Below are 20524 nucleotides of genomic sequence, written 5' to 3'. Positions count from 1 at the left end.
GAACAACAGGTCTTAAATGATGACTGCTCAGTTATCTGTAGGTTTAAAAGGCTCCAAAGTATTGTGATGGGAACACTAGTCCTTTTTTTGTGAAATGTGTCAGCTCAGAATAGAGGGATTCTAAAAATGCATGAAGCCCTCCACTGGTATTTTGTCACAGAAGAATAAATAAATCCAACAACTTCTACGTTTTTTATGTGCAGTACCTGTAAATACTTGTTAGTTATGCATATTCCTTCAATTAATCTATTCTATAAGAATATTAAAAGGTACAATATGTAAGGTTTCCTATTGTTCAATAGCAGTTTCAATAAATGATATATGCAGTTGTTCTTGGGGAATATTACAGTGCCTATAGAAAGTCTACACTCCATTGAACTTGCTTTTACATTTTGCTGCATTAAAATTCAATCTAAAAGGCGATTTAATTCGATGTTTTTACCACAGAGCAAAACAACATACTCCACATTTTCAAAGTGAAAGCAATTTGTAGAAAAAAAACTGTAAAGATCAAAATAAATATTAATGGAAAAGGAAATATGTCAGAGGAAAACCTGCCTCAGTATTCTGATAACCTAACCCTGCGATATAGTTTTATTTTTCAGTGAGACAATTGCAAAATTTCAATGGCAAACACACACCAGAATGGCTTTCCTAGAGGTGTTGAGTGGTCTAGTCTCAGTCCTGACTTAAAGAAGCTACTGGAGAAGGGGTTGAGAGAGCTTCCTCATGTTGGCTAATGTTGTGGAAACAGGGTTTTCATTAATGAGCAGGAGCAGAAGTTGTCAGAATATCTCTTGAGGGTAGCTGATTTATATTATGGATTGTCTCCCCATGAGGTAAGCACTTGATAGGAATTAGTGAGTAGTAAGTCATTGCTAAGTTAGCAGTTAATGTTGGTGGAAATTAAGGTCAAGGGAGGGAGTACTCATGTAAATTATTAATGTAAAGTATTAACTGGGGGAAGTATTTAACATTTTATTCTATTGTTACAGGTCAGAAAATGTGCATACCAACTCGCTGTACAATCTGGTTGCAAGCATTCTCAGTCATGGGATGAGACCTCTATGGTGGGAGCAGACTGGTTCTTGTCTTACCTAAAGCAGCACCCTACTCTCTCCATTACGAGTGCCGAAGCAACTAGTCTGTCACGGGCCAGAACAAAACAAATGTGGTACAGTATGTCCGCAAACTTAGAGGTGCTAAATAAATACAGCTTTGATGACAATGACATATCGAATGATGATGAGACAGGAAGAACCACAGTACAAACACCTGACATGCTGACCAGACCGCATGAGTGCGACTGGAGTGTGGATCTCAGTTCATCTTTCAATCACCCACGTGGGTATATGCTCCTAAAAACCAATGAGGAGATGGGACATGGGTATATGTTCCTAAAAAACAATGAGGAGATTTCAGAGGCAGGACTTGCAGCAGTTGAGCGTCACAAATAGAACCAAGTTCTATTTTAGCACCCGGCTACGCAGACGCTTGCGAGCAGTGTGGTTAGCATGTGAGTGGTTGCAAAACAAGGGATGTTGCAGGCTAGATGTTGATCTGATCAAGTTTATGATAGCCATAACTGAGTCCTTGGTGTTTTTTAACTTGCTGCTGAGTTGAAGCCAATCTTCGGGATTGGTGTCCCTTCCACGGGATGGTTGAGCTAATGTAGGCTAATGCGATTAGCATGAGGTTGTAAGTAACAAGAAAATTTCCCAGGACATAGACATATCTGATATTGGCAGAAAGCTTAAATTCTTGTTAATCTAACTGCACTGTCCAATTTACAGTAGATATTACAGTGAAATAATACCATGCTATTGTTTGAGGAGAGTGCACAATTTTGAACATGAAAAGTTTTTAATAAACAAATTAGGTACATTTGGGCAGTCTTGATACAACATTTTGAACAGAAATGTAATGGTTCATTGGATCAGTCTAAAAGTTTGCACATACACTTTCATTTCAAAGATGATGGTACAAAAAAATACAAAAGAATTATTGATTTTTTCTTTGTATATCCAGATCTATTGTGTTATATTATACTACATTCCTTTCACATTTCCATGAACTTCAAAGTGTTTCCTTTGAAATGGTACCGATAATATGTATATCCTTGCTTCAGGGCCTGAGCTACGGACAGTTAGATTTAGGTATGTCATTTTAGACGAAAATTGAAAAAAATAATTTAATTCTTAAATTAAACTTGATCTGAAAATGTGGTCGGAGGGTGTGACGCAATTTTCATAGCCTCCGGAGGTATGCAGAGGCCAAATCAGCTCTATACCACATCGCAGTGCTCCTCTCAAATGTTGTAATAATGTGGAGGGCTCCGTATTGCTCCGCATTGACATGACTGGCGTGGTACATCCGTAAAAACGCAAGTATGAAAGGTCTGACGTCTGCTAAGGCACCATCAACAGTGAATGCTGTACCACCACTTCAAATTTCAGAATGACCATGCAAAGGATACTGGTGTATCAGGCAGTGGAGCGATCTAATGTGCTGTGAAAAAGCGGATAGGCGGGCAGGCAGACCCTGTACTCCTGTTAGCAGCTCTGATTGGCTGTAACTGGGACGTTGGGTGATATTGATTGACAGCAGTTAATGGGCGGGACTACAGGAAAACAAATTCTGCCATTGGAGAATATTAACAACGGCTCCTTTTTTGCACTAAACATCGGGTTTTTGCGGGGAAGTGATCAACGTGCCTTTTTAAATTGATAAACGGAACAGTTTAATAGCCCTGCAGTACAGTATGGTTTAGAAACTCTGTTGTAGCTTGCTAGATGTCAAACAGGAAATGACATAGCCAGGTCTGCCATGTTTACGCAGGCGACGGGCGTGAGTTGTGCGAGTTTCTTTGATGAGCTCTGCAGAGTGAAAATGCAAAGGACTTGACTTCTGTAAAGTTATAACTCACCGGCATTGGTATAATCGAAGTTAATGTCTTATGCATGTCAAAGCTTAAGAACCTTATTCGGTAATTCAAATTAAGAGTCGTTTTAGCTGGCTACATATCGTTGCTATTTAGCTCGCTAGCTTTCTCCACAACAAGGAGGCGGGCGGAAGTAGCTAATGCATGGTAGCTAGCTGGTAAGCCTCAGTTCCGTTTTTAGTATAGTTTGGTGGACATTGGTTAACCTATATTGTGAGTGAGTGACAATAAGAGCTAGCCGACTTTCGCCGTTACAAGCAAGCCATGGCTGAATCCCAGAAAGCTGACCATTCAGAGGTAATTTACGTTTTTGAATGAATACTAACGTTAGCTAGCGATGACCTATTCTGCTAGTTAACAAGCTAGCTAATTATGTCGACCCTCCCCTTAATTTCCCGCGCAGATTTAGTTAGCGTGAGCAAATCAACAGTCTAAAACAAACACTGCACGCTCCAACTTGGTTCTATTTGGTTCTCCCAAAGTTGGTATTTGATTGCAAGCATGAGTTAGACTTTTCCCTCAATAGCCATGACACTTGATCAGTCTGTAAAGTGGGGTCTTTACTTTTTCCTGGTCAGGTCACGTAGTAAGGAAAAACTCAGGACACTACTTGTAGGACTATTACTAATAGAATATTGACTTTCCTCAGCATAAAGGCAAGCCATACAAAGAGACAGAGCAGCCATCTCAGGCTGGAGCATCAATGGATTCAGTGGACCCTGGAGCCTCACACAGCAATACAGCCTCGGCAGATGGGAACAATGGGGATGATGCTACCAATGCAGTCAGTGCATGTTCCTCCTCAATTATAGACGGGGCAGGGGATGCTGGTAATTCAGGACATGTGAGGGAAACCGATGCAGAGGATTCACAGATGGTGGAAGAAACTGTAAAAACAAATGCCTTGCTGACTGTGGTAGAAATGGACAGTAAAGAGTATTCACAGACTGAAAGAGAAACAGCCAGTGTGGATGTTCCACAGACGGAAAGAGAAACAGCCAGTGTGGATGTTCCACAGACGGAAAGAGAAACAGTCAGTGCGGATGCCTCACAGACGGAAAGAGAAACGGCCTGTGCGGATGCCTCACAGACGGCCAGAGAAACGGTCAGTGCGGATGCCTCACAGACGGAAAGAGAAACAGCCAGTGCGGATGCCTCACAGACGGAAAGAGAAACAGGCAGTGCGGATGCCTCACAGACGGAAAGAGAAACAGGCAGTGCGGATGCCTCACAAACGGAAAGAGAAACAGCCAGTGCGGATGCCTCACAGACGGAAAGAGAAACAGGCAGTGCGGATGCCTCACAGACGGAAAGAGAAACAGGCAGTGCGGATGCCTCACAGACGGAAAGAGAAACAGGCAGTGCGGATGCCTCACAGACGGAAAGAGAAACAGGCAGTGCGGATGCCTCACAGACGGAAAGAGAAACAGGCAGTGCGGATGCCTCACAGACGGAAAGAGAAACAGGCAGTGCGGATGCCTCACAGACGGAAAGAGAAACAGGCAGTGCGGATGCCTCACAGACGGACAGAGAAACAGGCAGTGCGGATGCCTCACAGACGGACAGAGAAACAGGCAGTGCGGATGCCTCACAGACGGACAGAGAAACGGCCTGTGCCGATGCCTCACAGACGGAAAGAGAAACAGCCAGTGCGGATGCTTCACAGACGGACAGAGAAACAGCCAGTGCGGATGCTTCACAGACGGACAGAGAAACAGGCAGTGCGGATGCCTCACAGACGGAAAGAGAAACAGCCAGTGCGGATGCCTCACAGATGGAAACAGGCAGTGCGGATGCCTCACAGACGGACAGAGAAACGGCCTGTGCGGATGCCTCACAGACGGACAGAGAAACAGTCAGTGCGGATGCCTCGCAGACGGACAGAGATACGGCCTGTGCGGATGCCTCGCAGACGGACAGAGAAACGGCCCGTGCGGATGCCTCGCAGACGGAAAGAGAAACGGCCCGTGCGGATGCCTCGCAGACGGACAGAGAAACGGCCCGTGCGGATGCCTCACAGACGGACAGAGAAACGGCCCGTGCGGATGCCTCACAGACGGACAGAGAAACGGCCCGTGCGGATGCCTCACAGACGGACAGAGAAACGGCCCGTGCGGATGCCTCACAGACGGACAGAGAAATGGCCCGTGCGGATGCCTCACAGACGGACAGAGAAACGGCCCGTGCGGATGCCTCACAGACGGACAGAGAAACGGCCCGTGCGGATGCCTCACAGACGGACAGAGAAACGGCCCGTGCGGATGCCTCTCAGACAGTCAGAGAGAAAATTGGTACAGATGCACCCCAGACTGTGGAAGAAATAGGCAGTACAAGTGGTTCACAGACTAATGGAGAAACAGACATACCCCTGGACATGGGAGTAGTGGATGCTGACGATGAGATGGAGGTCAATGCTATCAAAGTGGAGGATGACCAGATGCAGGAGGAAGACAACTTGGAGGGGATGCCTGTGATAACAGCTGTGGAAGAGGGAGGCAACATGGTTGCTTTTAGCAGCAACTCCCTGGATCATGGGGATGAGGTGGAGAAGATGGACACGGGGACAGACTCACTGACAGAGAATGAGGTAGAGGAGCCCAGCAAGACTGGGCAAGTGGAGACCAATTCCATGCCTTCTATCATGGATACAGGTAAGAAGAGACTGCTGCCTTCAGCTTTTTGTTGGCTATATGACCTTAGGATCAGGATTGTCAATTGTTTCCATAGTTTGCTGAATTCATTTCTTCAGGTTGGATTTGTTTGTGTTTTATGTGTGTTGCTACCCTAAACACTTTGTCTTGCTTGGCACTCTACTCCAGGGGTTCTTAAACTTATTCAGCCTGGGACCCAAATTAGAAATGTTGTGTTTTCCTGGAACCCAAGCTTATGAAAACTATACATAAATATTGGTTCCTTTCATTGCCGTTATGCCAAAAACAAAAGAAATATAGACAAAAACAAATAACAATGAAATGAAATATCCATATAAATATCTGTTTATTTCCACCTATTAAAAACACTCACGTATCTGTCTAGGTTGGAACGGTTGCTATTAAAATACAATAAATAAGCCTCCCGGGTGGCGCAGTGGTCTAACGGACCTGCAGTGCTAGCTGTGCCACCAGAGATTCTGGGTTCGAGCCCAGGCACTGCCGCAGCCGGCCGCGACCGGGAGGCTCATGGGGTGAAGCACAATTGGCCCAGCGTCGTCCGGGTTACGGAGGGTTTGGCCTGCAGGGATATCCTTGTCTCATCGCGCACTAGAGACTCATGTGGCGGGTCGGGTGCAGTGCACGCTGACCAGGTCGCTTGGTGTACAGTGTTTCCTCCGAGACATTGGTGCGGCTGGCTTCCGGGTTGGATGTGCATTGTATCAAGAAGCAGTGTGGCTTGGTTGGGTTGTGTTTCGGAGGATGCATGGCTCTCGACCTTCCTCTCTCCCAACCCAGAGTCTCTGGTGGCACAGCCAGCACTGTGATGCAGTGCCTTAGACCACTGCGCCAGCCGGGAGTCAAATAATTATACATTTACTCTGACACGTCGCGATTCACCATTAACAGGTGGGTCGCAGCCCATACTTTAAGAGAGGCTGCTCTACTCCGTTGCTACTGGAATGCCCCAGTGTCGAAAGTCCTCAGAGTTCAAAGTCCTCAGAGTTCAAACATGTCACCTTACACACACTATCCCACCTCTCAAACATGAAGTCTCCATGACAGGAGACACAGAGCAACCTGCTGAGGAGACCAGCTTTGTGAAGGCTAGCAGCTCGTCTCTGCCTATGGAGGAGGACCAATCTGAAGATGTCAAACCGTTTCACCCCAGTCCCACCACCTCTAGCGAAGCTATTCACCCACAGAACAGTGAAGGTGAGAGGCCACAAATATACGGTCTTTGGCTGCATAATGCATAATGTTCCCACATGACCCGAATACCTGAATGTTAGTGTGGTCCTTCACAATATTCAGATGCTAATGAGTGCACTTCCTCAGTAATGGTTTTACAGTTTGTTTTGGTTTTTAAATTCACACGCTGAATGACCTATTGTTTTGCAGGCATCGACTGTCCTGCAGGGCTGGAGAATGGAGTGGCAGGACAGCCAGTCAAAGTTGTGGCTGTGAGTATCCTCTCTCCGTCACAAACGATAGTGAATTAATTTCCGCCCAAGAGACTAGACGAGCTTAAGCGTGGCAGAAATCTGGTCACTGCTTATGAGTGTTAAAGGTTTCCAGGTGTTGTGAAGGCTTTGTCAGAATACCTCGGTCATTTGTCGTCTGTTGTTGAATGTTCTCTGCGGTCGACCCAGTCTGCCCAGTTGGCAGCTGAGCCTGTATCCACCAGCGCGGAAACCATCTCCATGGTCAAGGTGAAGGATGAGCCCGTGGACGAAGAGTATGATCAGGCCCTGGCTCCAGCGGTCCTCTCAGAGGGCGTCAAGGATGAACCAGACGCAGCAGAGGTACGGCATCTCTAAACTCACTGGTCCTCAGCAACGGCCAAGTCTTAACTGGACATTTCTGTTGTGAGTTACATGAAAGTCGTCCGTTGAAATTAGAGGTCGACCGATTATGATATTTCAACGCCGATACCGATTATTGGAGGACCAAAAAAAAACGATACTGATTAATCGGCCGATTTTTATTTTTATTTTTTTTAAATTTATTTTATTATTATAATTTTTTACAATTTGTAATAATGACAATTACAACAATACTGAATTAACACTTATTTTAACTTAATATAAAACATCAATCAAAATCCATTTAGCCTCAAATAAATAATGAATGTTCAATTTTTGTTTAAATAATGCAAAAACAAAGTGTTGGAGAAGAAAGTAATATGTGCCATGTAAAAAAGCTAACGTTTCAGTTCCTTGCTCAGAACATGAGAACATATGAAAGTTGGTGGTTCCTTTTAACATGAGACTTCAATATTCCAAGGTAAGAGGTTTTAGGTTGTAGTTAATATAGTCCTATAAATACTATTTCTATACCATTTGTATTTCATATACCTTTGACTATTGGATGTTCTTATAGGCACTATAGTATTGCCAGTGTAACAGTATAGCTTCCGTCCCCCTCCTCGCCCCTACCTGGGCTTGAACCAGGAACACATTGACAACAGCCACACTCGAAGCATCGTTACCCATCGCTCCACAAAAGCCGCGGCCCTTGCAGCGCAAGGGGAATAACTACTCCAAATCTAAAAGCGAGTGACGTTTGAAACAGTATTAGCGCACACCCAGCTAACTAGCTAGCCATTTCACATTGGTTACACCAGCCATTAGGCTGATAGGCTTGAAGTCATAAACAGCGCTGTGCTTGCAAAGAGCTGCTGGCAAAACGCACGAAAGTGCTGTTTGAATGAATGATTACAGGCCTGCTGCTGGAACCGTTCGGTATTTTATCTAACGGGTGGCATCCCTAAGTCTAAATATTCTTGTTACATTGCACAACCTTCATTGTATGTCATAATTACGTAAAATTCTGGCAAATTAGTTCGCAATGAGCCAGGCAGCCCAAACTGTTGCATATACCCTGACTCTGCGTGCAATGAACACAAGAGAAATTACACAATTTCACCTGGTTAATATTGCCTGCTAAACTGGATTAGTAGTTATAACTAGTGATTATGATTGATTGTTTTATATAAGATAAGTTTAATGCTAGCTAGCAATTTACCTTGGCTTCTACTGCATTCGCATAACAGGCAGGCTACTCGTGGAGTGCAATGGTTAGAGCATTGGACTAGTTAACTATGCGGTTACAAGATTGGAACCCCTGAGCTGTCAAGGTGAAAATCTGTCGTTCTGCCCCTGAACAAGGCAGTTAACCCACAGTTCCTAGGCAGTCATTGAAAATAAGAATGCGTTCTTAACTGACTTGCCTAGTTAAATAAAGGTATAAAAAAGAATAATAATTACAAAAAAACGATAATCGGCGCCCAAAAATACAGATTTCCGATTGTTATGAAAACTTGAAATCGGCCCTAATTAATCGGCCATTCCGATTAATCGGTCGACCTCTAGTTGATATCAATGCGTATAGTTCAAGCTGTGTGTGTGTGTGTGTGTGTTTTAATCCCAAATCCTGTGTGCATATTAAATGTATGTCACCGTTGTTATTTACAGGAGTTGAAAATCAGCAACGTCTTCTCTGTGGGCGGCTGCCCAACTACGAACGGTGAGCAGGGGACTTTAATATTTGTACACAACAGGACCCATTAGTGTTCGGTCAAGCCCTAAGCTATGTCTTAACCTAGCTGCAGATTTTTTTTCTGAATCAGAAAGGGGTTTAGGTGGTGGGCGTGGCAGGGGGCGCGCCAATGGGTGAGGTCGGCCTGTAGCCGCAGCTGAATTTTGGAGAACATTTTAAAGGCCATTATCTTGGCGGTGTAGAGTGTTTAATTTGTAATTACATTTCCTGCAATTCTACAATTTTCTCCATGGAGAAAGCTAATTTCTTGTGATTATACATATTCTGCCATGGATGTGAGAACTTTGCAGTTTTAAATCTAATTTCCTACAATTCTATGCATTTTGCAATGGCTAATGCTGTGTTCTTTTGCTCAAACATAATAACAAAAATGAATACTGCTAAATAAATTGTACTTGTTATTTTAAATTCTCCTTCACTTTCTAGGTCTTATTTTGGTAATTGTTAGTTTTCAAAGATTGTTATAAAAAATATATAGGGCCATTATCTTTTCTACATGCTTTTATTTCTGGTATTAGTCGTTTACACTGAAAGCGTTTTTAACATCCCCAATATGTATATAAAAAAAAGATTATGCAAGCCCGCCCAATTAATTCCAATGCCAGAAAAGTCTCTGAGCTTTGGAGTGTATTTTTATAGTCTACCGCAAGCTCTCCAGGAGCAAAAGATGACTGACTACCACCTTACATGTTATGCATCCCCTTCCCTCAATCTCCACCCATCCTCGCCATCCCTCTCTCCACTATTAGCCGTATCCACGCCAGTGGCTGCCCTGCCTAAGACTGTAATACCTGCCCCAGCCTCTTCCTCCATCCCTCCGCTGATCCCCATGGCTATGCGGGTGGCCTGCTCGGCCTGTAAGAAGGTGCTGCTGAAGGGCCAGACGGCCTACCAGAGGAAGGGCTCCTCAGACCTCTTCTGCTCCACGTCCTGCCTCACCTCCTACAGCCCCCCGCCCGTCAAGATGACTGGCCCAGCCAAGAAACCCTGCCACTACTGCTTCAAGTGAGTCCTGCTGTTGTCGTGCCGATGGCGTATGTAGATAATGAATAAAGATAAGATAAAAGACTGTAAAATAAGAAGCCTTCTGACATTGCTAAGCTTTAATGTATTGTTCTCCTGGGAATATATTCCAAACTATTTACAAAGGTAAATTATGTTTTTATGAGCTTATCACCCCCCCCAGGGAGATTGCTAACCCCAAGGACGTGATCACAGCTCCCGTGGACACCATGGGCACGGTGAAGGACTTCTGTAGCCAGACCTGCCTCTCCTCCTTCAACTTCAAGAGGAACTCTGCCGTCTCCACTCACTCCTCCTCCCTGTCCACCATGACAGGGGCCGTCAAGTGCAGCATGTGCAAGAAGGCCTGCGTTGTAAGGGGCTTAAGATCTTTGCGCATTTCAGTGTGGTAGTCGCCTGAAGTATCAAAATTGCCAATATAAAATTGGTGATGTCAGAGCTGACAAGGAAGTGAACATTTTGGATGAATTACACTTTTATAGTGGGCCGACGCCACAGAGACATACTTGACATAATTAAGTATGAAACTGTACTTTTGCCTTTCGTCTTTTTCCTGCACCTCTTCCATTGATGTCTCGTCTCAACATCTGCTCCTTGTTCTTTTCCCCCACAGAGTAAACACGAGGTGATCTTCCAGAGCAGTATGCATAAGCTGTGCAGCGAGGTGTGCTTCACGCGCTTCCGCTCCACCAACAAGCTGTCCATGAACAGCTGCCAGAGCTGCAACAACTACTGCTACGGCAAGGTCACCGTGCTGGTCGTGCAGGGGGTCAATAAGACCTTCTGCAGCGACGGCTGTGTCGCCACCTTCAAACAGGTAAGAATGGGATCCCTGAGATGCAGTTCACGCAGTCAGAAGAAGCCAAGTCCTTGCTTTCCACCTCTCTTGTTTTCTCAATTGCTCTTAAAACTCTCAGAGGAGGTCCGAGGGAGGGACCTTGGATCTTCTCCTCCAGTACGTAAGAACCATCTACCTGTAAGTTGAAGCAAGCAAAAGCAGTCACCCTCACTCCCTTTTGTGTTCGGTCTGGTTTTTCAGAAAGCTAAGAAGCCTGTGGCATGTACTATGTGCCGCAACTTCCGCTCACCGGTGGAGATGGTCGACAGCGCCGACTCTGACGGCAAGCTGGAGATGTTCTGCTCTACTGGCTGTGTTACAGCCCACAAAGTACAGACTGTCAGCTCCTCGGGTATAGTTAGGCTAACCACCTCAGCAACATACCTCACTGTCACAAACACACACTCATTCACTCTCTCTCTATCATTTATTCAACTCACTTACACACTCTTTGTTTCACGCACTCATTCATAACTCACTCTCCTTCCTTCATTTCAACCTAGGTGCTCGGGTAGAATGCAACACCTGTGGTCAAAAGACGGTGCCCTCCTTCCACCTGGCCATGTCGGACGGCTCCATCCGGAACTTCTGCACCATGAACTGTGTTGTCACCTTTCAGGTAACACCACCTCTGGGTTAATCCATTAGCTCAGTTGAATTAGAATATAAATATTGAAAAGACGGCAACTTAATGATTCACTGCGGCTCGAACACTTTTGATATTTTACACCTCTTTTACCCTGCACTCTACTCTTTGTTGTCCTGCACTGACACCACAATATTATGTTTCTGGGACCTGTAGGATCAGTTCAATAAGAGCAACTCCCAGAGCCAGATTAATGTGGCCCCCAGCACAGGGTCCACAGCTCCGCCCGCTGCCCAGACCAGGGACAAGGTATCCCAAGGGACCCGACTGCCCTGCTTCCATTGCCACCGCCTCTTCTCCTCCAAGCCCGAGCTCATTCAGTTCAAGGTACTTAAATGGTGTTTTCTTTCTCTGCCTCTATCCCATCTCTCATTCTGACTCTCTTTTCTCATTGCCTTTCCCTCTTTGTTCATTTTGTTGAACTCCCTCGCAAACTCACCTACCCTCTATTTAGGTAGACACAACTCCCTGTTAAAACTGCTATAGAATTGATTGAATGTGTGTCTGCGCAACCCTACAGGATAAGATGGTATTCCTCTGTTCGGTAAATTGCTCCGAGGAGTACAAGAAGATCAACTGCGAGATGGCACGCTGCGAGTACTGCAAGATTGAGAAGCCAGCCAAGGAGGTCAAGAGAATCAACAAGAGGGACTATACCTTCTGCAGCGAAGGTTAGGAGGGTGATTCAAAAAATGGTCTTTAACCTTTTACTGCAGTGGGCTAAGTCAGGGTCTCACAGTGTTTCTTGGTAGTCTTAAACAAATCTACGTTGAAACAAAAGTGTACACCTCACACACATGGTTATGGGCTTAAAAAAAGGAGACACCTGTAGCATGTCAGATAAAGAGCTTAAATGTATTTCATTTTGAGTTTGCATCCCAATATGACACTTTATATACATCACAGAAGACTGAAATATAACAAACCTTGTTTGACATTGAAACACCAGATTTTCTGCAGGTGTAAAATAAATAATAAAAAAATCGAACGTTTTTGAAGCCACTAGAGGGCGATTTGTTAATTTGACCGCAGGACATGGTTTTAATAGGTCTGCTGCCTCAAGGTATACATTTTTATTTATTGGTTTCCTTTGCCATCATAACACGAAATAAGTTGACACCCCCAACAAATCACTTTTTTTTCTACTTTTATCACGACTTATGTCTGTCAGAAATGGGTATTATTTATTTGGGAGTCTTTATTTGGAAGACTTTACCCCCTTGAGGTGTTGCAGTCTGACTGTGTTGAACCTGTGTCATGAAACGGAGCGTGACAGGGCGAGCAGAGAGTGGGGACCTAGAGCGGTGGGAGCGTCGAGTGGTTGATGGCACCGACAGATGGCAAAAAAAGACCATACGGATCATAATAGAGATATATTTATATATATATTTTCCCCCAAGTAGCGTTAGCTAGCACTAGTCGGCTGTACCTGCGCCAAAGCTGTTTTTCATCCTATAGCTCGTTCTCCATCTTTTTAAGTTGAGCCAACGTGTTTTCAACACTTTTCTCTTTTTTTTTTCTCCGTGACTGATCAAAACAAATGTTCTCATGCTTTCTCTGGTCTCTCTGCAGCAGACATAGTATAGTGAGCAATATATTTGGAACGTCGAATCGCAATGTAATCACAGTATCAAATCGCAATCAAATGGCTATCAGTAATAAGCATTACTTTTTTCATTTGAAAGACTATTCTGATCATCATAGTCGAACTGATAAGAATTTTGACTTGGTGTACAAAGCTCAACTTCCCTGTCTTTCTCCCTTCTCTCCTCCATACCCAGGCTGTAAGCTGCTCTACAAGCACGACCTGACCAAGCGCTGGGGGAAACACTGCAAAATCTGTGCCTACTGCGCCTCCACTGCGCAGAAGGCCGTCACAGGCCAGTACGGGGGAAAGCTGGAGGACTTCTGCTCGGACGAGTGCAAGTCCCACTACACTCTGCTCTTCTGCCAGGTAAGAGAAGGAACCACGCTAAGGAAATGAGCAAGACACCTAGGGCTCAATGAGGCTCAATACTTAGGACTCGTCTCTTGTGCATGTCTTTTTCGTCTTTAACACTGACCTGAAAATACTTACTTTTCTAGAAAATACATTCTGCTTTGATTACTGTATAGTTCTCTCATATTAGTGCAGGAGGGAGAAAGGTGGGGATAGGAAACCACGTTAATTTTATGAGTGAATTAAATGTTACATCCAGTGTGGCAAGTGGAATAGCTGTTATGTGAGTTCTTATTCTACGAGGTACGCTCTATCTGGTATTTCTACATCATGCTTGTCTCCTCACTCAGGTGGCTAAGTGTGACGCGTGCGAGCGCCAGGGGAAGCTGATCGAGACCCTGCCGATGTTGGGCGAGGTGAAGCACTTCTGCAACCTCCAGTGTCTGCTCCAGTTCTGCAGCCTGCAGACCCAGAACCAGGGCAAAACCCAGGGACAAAAGGGTAGGATTTATGTAGTATGTTATAGGACATTGTAATGTGTCATCATGGGTTATTACATGTCATTATGTTGCCTGTCAAAGCTCATGCTTGAGAGGTACACAAATTGTCATAAAGACTTGGAGTCCCACCCCCCCTTTAACAATTTGTGGTAAAATAATAGTTACTTGAGATTGTGTAAGAAGATAATTTCCTTGTTTTATCACAACTATGTAAAAGTATAAAATTAAACTCAACTGCAACTTTCTGTTCAGACTAGTCTACATCCGCTGTATATAACAGTAAAGCCAGTCTACACCCCCTTGAATTGTTATCACGTTGTTGTTAATGAAATATTTTTAATTGTAATTTTTCGTCATTGATCTACACAAAATACTCCATAATGTCAAAGTGAAAAAATGTGAGTTTTATTTTTAAAATAATAAATATTAAATAACTAAAATATATAGTTGTGGCATAAGTATTCACCCTCTTTGTTTAGTCAAGCCTAAATTTGTTCAGAAGTCAAATTTGGCTTAACAATTGACATAAGTTATAAGGACTCACTCTGAAATTATAGGGGTTGACTACCCCTTCCTCTGTCCCCCCAAGAAGACTCACAGCTGTAATCTTAGCCAAAGGTGTTTCTAACATGTATTTACTCAGGGAGGCAAATACTTGTCTAATCAAGGTATATCAGTGTTTTATTTTTCATTAAATTGTTTTCTTAAATGTTAGAATTTTTCTTTCGCTTTGACAAAGTATTTTGTGTAGATCGCTGACAAAAAAATGACAATGAAATACATTGTAATCCTACTTTGTAACTAAATGTAATAAAATGTGAGGAAATCCAATTGGCGTGTAGCCTTTCCATAGGCACTGTATAATAATAACTGCTACATTTATCTCATTCTCTTTCTCTTCCACACATCCTTCCAGTGGCCATCTCAATCGCTCCATCCCCCTCCAATACTACCACTGCTACGAGTGTGTCTGATCCGGTCATCGCCAATGTAATCTCACTAGCCAGCTCCCCCACTGGCCAGCCCAACTACGCCAACACTTCCCTGCAAGGTATACACACACACACACAGTTATCAGTTACTCAATACACACAAGGCCTTAAACACTATCAAGTTCAACCACAGAGGGGTTAAACCATCCTTAATCATCTCTTTGAGTAGGTTTGAGTTGTCGTTGCTAATAGCATAGCCTGTTGACGTCCATTAAGCTACAAGTTAAGTACAGCTGATTTAGATTGAAAAATGATCTACTTAGCAGGCCTGACTGGCTGTGGTGTTTTTCTACTGACTCATGCTCTGTTGCTTCATGACAGGGACTGTTCCCAGCAGACATGTGAAGTATGTTGGAAATGTAAGTTGTGCCTATGTGTTCTTTTGTCTATATGTTTATGTATTATGCGTATGGGGCTGAACTGTAACTTCCACTTAATTTGACTTTAATGCAGGGGAACTGAAATCTATTTGACCTCACGGGATTCCGGCAGGGATGGGAGTGAAGTTCTAGAATCAAGTTCAGGACAGGATCGACAGTCCACAGGAGCGGGCAGTACCGGAATAGTTATAAACATAGGTTGTAGAAATATGGAATGTGTGGAGCATTCTGTTTTAAAAAAACTGTCTAGGCTAATATAGTTAAGAAAATAAAATAAAAATCTATATATGTTACAAGGTCATTTCCCCCTCCCCTTCCATCGGCTCAGTCTTCTGCGCCTTGCTCCAGTTGTAGCTAGTCACTACTTTACCCATTGACTTTGCCTCCGATGCACGTGGAGACAGACACAAATGTCCATATCATGAGTTCATCCGACTCTGGCTAAGTAGAAGGGCTGCCTTGATTACCAAATTCTCGTAATGTGGTTGTCATCAGCTGTGTGTGGCACTGTGCAGGCAGCTGTCTCGTGAGCGCTGAGCAGCAGCCAAACGGAGCAGTTGCTTTGGCTACTCGCACGCAGAGCGCACTATCGAGGTTGTGGATACTCAGACTGCTCACATGGCAGGTCTTCCAGTTTGGATGAGCAGAAGTGACTTTTCATTAAAAGTTAGGAGAATTAAATTGGCAGGTCAGGATAATTAGGTTAAGGTTAGGAAAAGGGTTAGCTAAAATGCAACAATTGTCCCTGACGTGACTCAAACATATCTAGCTACAACCAGGCCTGTCTTGAGAGCGGTCTTGGATTCCTTTTATGCACTTATCCACTTATGTCGCTCTAAACCGCCAGATTTACAGTATCAGTCAAAAGTTGAAACACCTACTCATGACAGGTTTTTCTTTATTTTTACTATTTCTATTTTCTACATTGTAGAATAATAGTGATGACATCAAAACAAAATATTTTAGATTCTTCAAAGTAGCCACCCTTTGCCTTGATGAGTTTTTTTTAATGCGTTTTAGCCAATCAGTTGTGTTTTGACAAGGTAGGGGTGGTATACAGAAGATAGCCCTATTTGGTAAAATACCAAGTCCATATTTTGGCAAGAACAGCTCAAATAAGCAAAGGGAAACGACAGTCCATCATTACTTTAAGACATGGTCAGTCAATCTGTAATATTTCAAGAATTCTTAGTTTCTTCAAGTGCAATCACAAAAACCATCAAGTGCTATGATGACTGGCTCTCATGAGGACCGCCACACTAAAGGAAGACCCAGAGTTACCTCTGCAGGAGAAGATAAGTTCGTTAGAGTTACCAGACTCAGAATTTTCATCCCAAATAAATGCTTCACGGAGTTGAAGTAAGACACATCTCAACATCAACTGTTCAGAGGAGACTGCGTGAATCAGGCCTTCATGGTCGAATTACTGCAAAGAAACCACTCCTACAGGACACCAATAAGAAGAGGAGACTTGGTTGTGCCAAGAAACAGGAGCAATGGACATTAGACCAGTGGAAATCATTCCTTTTGTAAGAATGTTTTGCTTCCAACCGCCGTGTCGTTGTGAGACGCAGAGTAGGTGAACGGATGATCTCTGCAAGTGTGGTGTTGTGATGGTTCTTTGCTGGGGACACTGTCTGATTTATTTAGAATTCAAGGCACACTTAACCAGCATGGCTAGCACAGCATTCTGCAGCGATACGCCATTCCATCTGGTTTGTGCTTAGTGGGACTATATTTGTTTTTCAACAGGACAATGACCCAACACATCTCCAGGCTGTGTAAGGGCCATTTGACCAAGAAGGAGAGTGATTGAGTGCTGCATCAGATGACCTGGCCTCCACAATCACCCGACCACAACCCAATTGAGATGGTTTGGGATGAGTTGGACCGCAGAGTGAAGGAAAAGCAGCCAACAAGTGCTCAGCATATGTGGGAACTCCTTCTAGGCTGTTGGAAAAGCATTCCAGGTGAAGCTGGTTGAGAGAATGTCAAGCGTGTGCAAAGCTTTTGACAAGGCAAAGGGTGGCTAATTTAAAGAATCTGAAATATATTTTGATTTGTTGATCACTTTTTTTGGTTAATACATTACTCCATGTGTTATTTCATAGTTTTGATGTCTTCACTATTATTCTACAATGTAGAAAATAGTAAAAATAATGAAAAACCCTTGAATGAGCGTAAATTAGATTTGGCCTAAGGTTACTAATGGTCTGTCTTCATCGTGTGGCAGGCCAGCACCCAGACACAGCCCCCCCGGGCACCTCCACCCAGGGCTCAGAAGAACAAGGCCCTGCTCTGCAAACCCATGGTCCAGAACAAGGGCATCATGTGTAAACCCAACTTCACTACCACAGGGTGCCAGACAGGTACAATATCATACACGCATGTAGCCTTGTAGCCTACCACACAGTTTTTTATTTTTTATATTTGTATTTATTTGTACAAGAAAATACAAAACAAAACAAAAATAACACATGCGGGAAAGGTTAAACAAAAGGCTTAAGGCACCTCCCCCTTTCAAATGGTTGTAAAACAAAACAAGCATTTATAAAATTAAAAAGTGTTATTAAAATGCATGATAAAAATGAATGCTTTATGATACAGGCCATTGAATACACACACACACGTAGGCTGTATATAGATATTCAGAGACACTCTACTTTCTATTTCTATTTATCTTGAAATTGTTTGTTGGTCCACAGATGATGATTTCCCCAAGGTGATCATAGTGCCTGTCCCAGTGCCAGTGTATGTCCCAGTCCCCATGAACCTGTACACCCAGTACACCCCCCAGCCTGTTGGACTTCCCATCCCGGTATGTTAACACCCCACATCTAGCACTACCGACCCTTCACCTCGGTCAGTCACATAGTCACACAGATTTCTCCTCAAATTCTCTTTAAGAGCTGTGTGCTCTGGACTAATTTGAAATCAACTACCATTGAATAGTAGTTGGAGGTTGGCTGGTACATGCTCTTGCAGAACAGAATAGCAACATGAACAAATAATTACATCCCTCATAGCCTCCACGGGGCGGCAGGGTAGCCTAGTGGTTAGAGCGTTGGACTAGTAACCGAAAGGTTGCATGTTCGAATCCCCCAGCTGACAAGGTACAAATCTGTCATTAGTTAACCCATTGTTCCTAGGACGTTATTGAAAATAAGAATTCGTTCTTAACTGACTTGCCTATTTAAATAAAGGTAAAATAAAGAAAATAACCCTTTATTTGTCCTGTTTCCAGCTGCCCGTGCCCATGTTCCTGCCGGTGACCCTGGATAACGCCGAGCGCATTGTGGAGACTATCCAGGACATCAAGGAAAAGATCCCCTCTGACCCTTTCGAGGCCGACCTCATCCTCATGGCTGAGATGGTGGCCGATGAGGGGAGGGAGAAGTCCCCTGAGCGACCCCCTGAAAGGCCTCCAGCCCCAGTAGTACAAGACGGTAACCAGAGGAGGGAGACAGGGATTGAACATGACATCTAGGTCATGTTCATTAGGTGCCAAATGGAAGAAAATAGACTGAAACATGGAGGGATAACCTGGACTTGCAAAACATGTTCTGTTGCGTAGCCTTATATAATTGGAGGTGTTTAAGCTATTTCGGTAATCAGAGTTTAAAAACAGTAAGCACTGTCTTTGAACCTGTGAGACCCTCTCTATGGCTTCATAGGCCAAGCTACAGCTTTGAGAGCTTGTTTCTTTGCTCTTACACCAAGTCTCTTTTAAATGCAATTTATGAGAGTATAAAAAGCTATTATTAATTTGAATTCTGCATTATGACTGTCCCATAACTTAAATGCTTTTGTTTTTTCACTCTCCGGGGACCAGACCAGGTCAGCACCTACAGTGGAGACCTGGACACAGACGAACTGAGCAACTTCCTCACCACTTGGGATGACGAGCCACCCCCCACCCCTGGCGTCTCATCGCGCCACAGTCGACCCTATGCCCACGAGACGCTCCGACCCATCGTGGACATCAATGTCCCCGACACCCCCCACCCCCATCATGGACATAGAGGCTGACTTCCCAGTCCGTGAGTGATGCTCAACTTTTACACCTCCACAGTTATTAGGGATTCCTGATTTGAGCCATGTTTATCTGTTAAGAGTTTTTAGACTTTTTTTCCTGAAGTATAACTTGTATAAGTTATAACTTTTAGAATACTTATACTTTGGTTGAAGGCTGTCAATCTTTTATTTGAAGGTAATTATATGGTCAAAACATATTGAGACTTTATAGTGAATGGCTTCTAGCGTTCTGTTGTTCTGTCCTGTTATGTTTTCAACATGTAACAAGCAGCAGTAAGTCAAACGCTTCTTTCATTCAACACACTACAATTCAGCTGGCCTCGCTCTCATTGTCGTCAGTTTGTTTTCAAATATCTGCATCGGTTTTTGTCAGAAACCCTGGAGCTGATGGCCCATTGGCGGGATCAGGAGAGGGATAGAAGTCCCAGTCCACCTCCTTCTCCTCCTCGACGAAGAGCCAGAAGGAAAGCTCGGGATGGCTTGCCACAGAAGAAAAAGGTACGGGCCCAAAACAGTAGTTTAAATAAGACCCTTTTCAAAGAGCGCCTTCAGCCATTTATTTCCATATTTCAACTCCCAGCAGTGCTCCTTTTTTTTAAATGCTTTGTAAATATTTTATCTGTGGGTGTGTCTCTCTCTCGCTCTCTTGCTCTCTCCCTTGACCCCACAGAAGCGTAAGTCGAGAGCAGCAGAGACTGCGTCAGTTGTGCCTTCGCTGGCTGCGGCCAAGAGTGACGTGGTGCCCGGCGAGCCCCCCAAACTGCAGCACATGTATGGGGTGGACGCCTGGAAGAGATGGGTCCAATGGAGCAAGACCCAGCCTGACCTGGAGAAGCCTCGATTTGGCTGTGGGTCTGCTCACTGATACACTTGTGCATGCACGAACACCCAACCCACTGCCTTGACCATATCACACTCTCGCACAGGCAAACATGACTATATTATAACTGTTCATTTCCTGAAAACCCTAATATCACACATTTTGTTGCTTTGCTTCTTAATTTACTGCCTCTTTCTA

The 20524-nt window shown here is 44.0% G+C and overlaps 1 protein-coding gene across 2 annotated transcripts; it reads left to right on the top strand.

Moving 5' to 3' along the window:
* The first annotated feature begins 2699 nt into the window (after positions 1-2699).
* LOC112266036 (zinc finger MYM-type protein 4-like) lies at positions 2700-20004 on the top strand. Of its 2 annotated transcripts, none has more exons than XM_042295696.1 (22): positions 2700-3238; positions 3591-5592; positions 6646-6807; positions 6994-7055; positions 7245-7397; positions 9069-9120; positions 9903-10158; positions 10340-10529; positions 10790-10993; positions 11216-11366; positions 11518-11633; positions 11817-11987; positions 12181-12331; positions 13442-13614; positions 13950-14100; positions 15016-15150; positions 15413-15450; positions 17705-17840; positions 18177-18289; positions 18716-18917; positions 19304-19511; positions 19880-20004. In XM_042295696.1, exons 1-21 carry the CDS (start codon positions 3206-3208, stop codon positions 19498-19500), a joined length of 4848 nt encoding a protein of 1615 aa, XP_042151630.1. In that variant the 5' UTR covers positions 2700-3205; the 3' UTR covers positions 19501-19511; positions 19880-20004. The 2 variants fall into 2 exon arrangements, with proteins under 2 accessions (XP_042151630.1, XP_042151631.1); XM_042295697.1 differs by having other exon boundaries at positions 2701-3238; positions 6658-6807.
* Positions 20005-20524: the final 520 nt, after the last annotated feature.

This window comes from Oncorhynchus tshawytscha, linkage group LG13 (genome assembly GCF_018296145.1).
Source record: "Oncorhynchus tshawytscha isolate Ot180627B linkage group LG13, Otsh_v2.0, whole genome shotgun sequence".
In the NCBI taxonomy this organism is placed as follows: Eukaryota; Metazoa; Chordata; class Actinopteri; order Salmoniformes; family Salmonidae; genus Oncorhynchus; species Oncorhynchus tshawytscha.
This window is presented reverse-complemented; position numbering and strand designations above follow the sequence as displayed.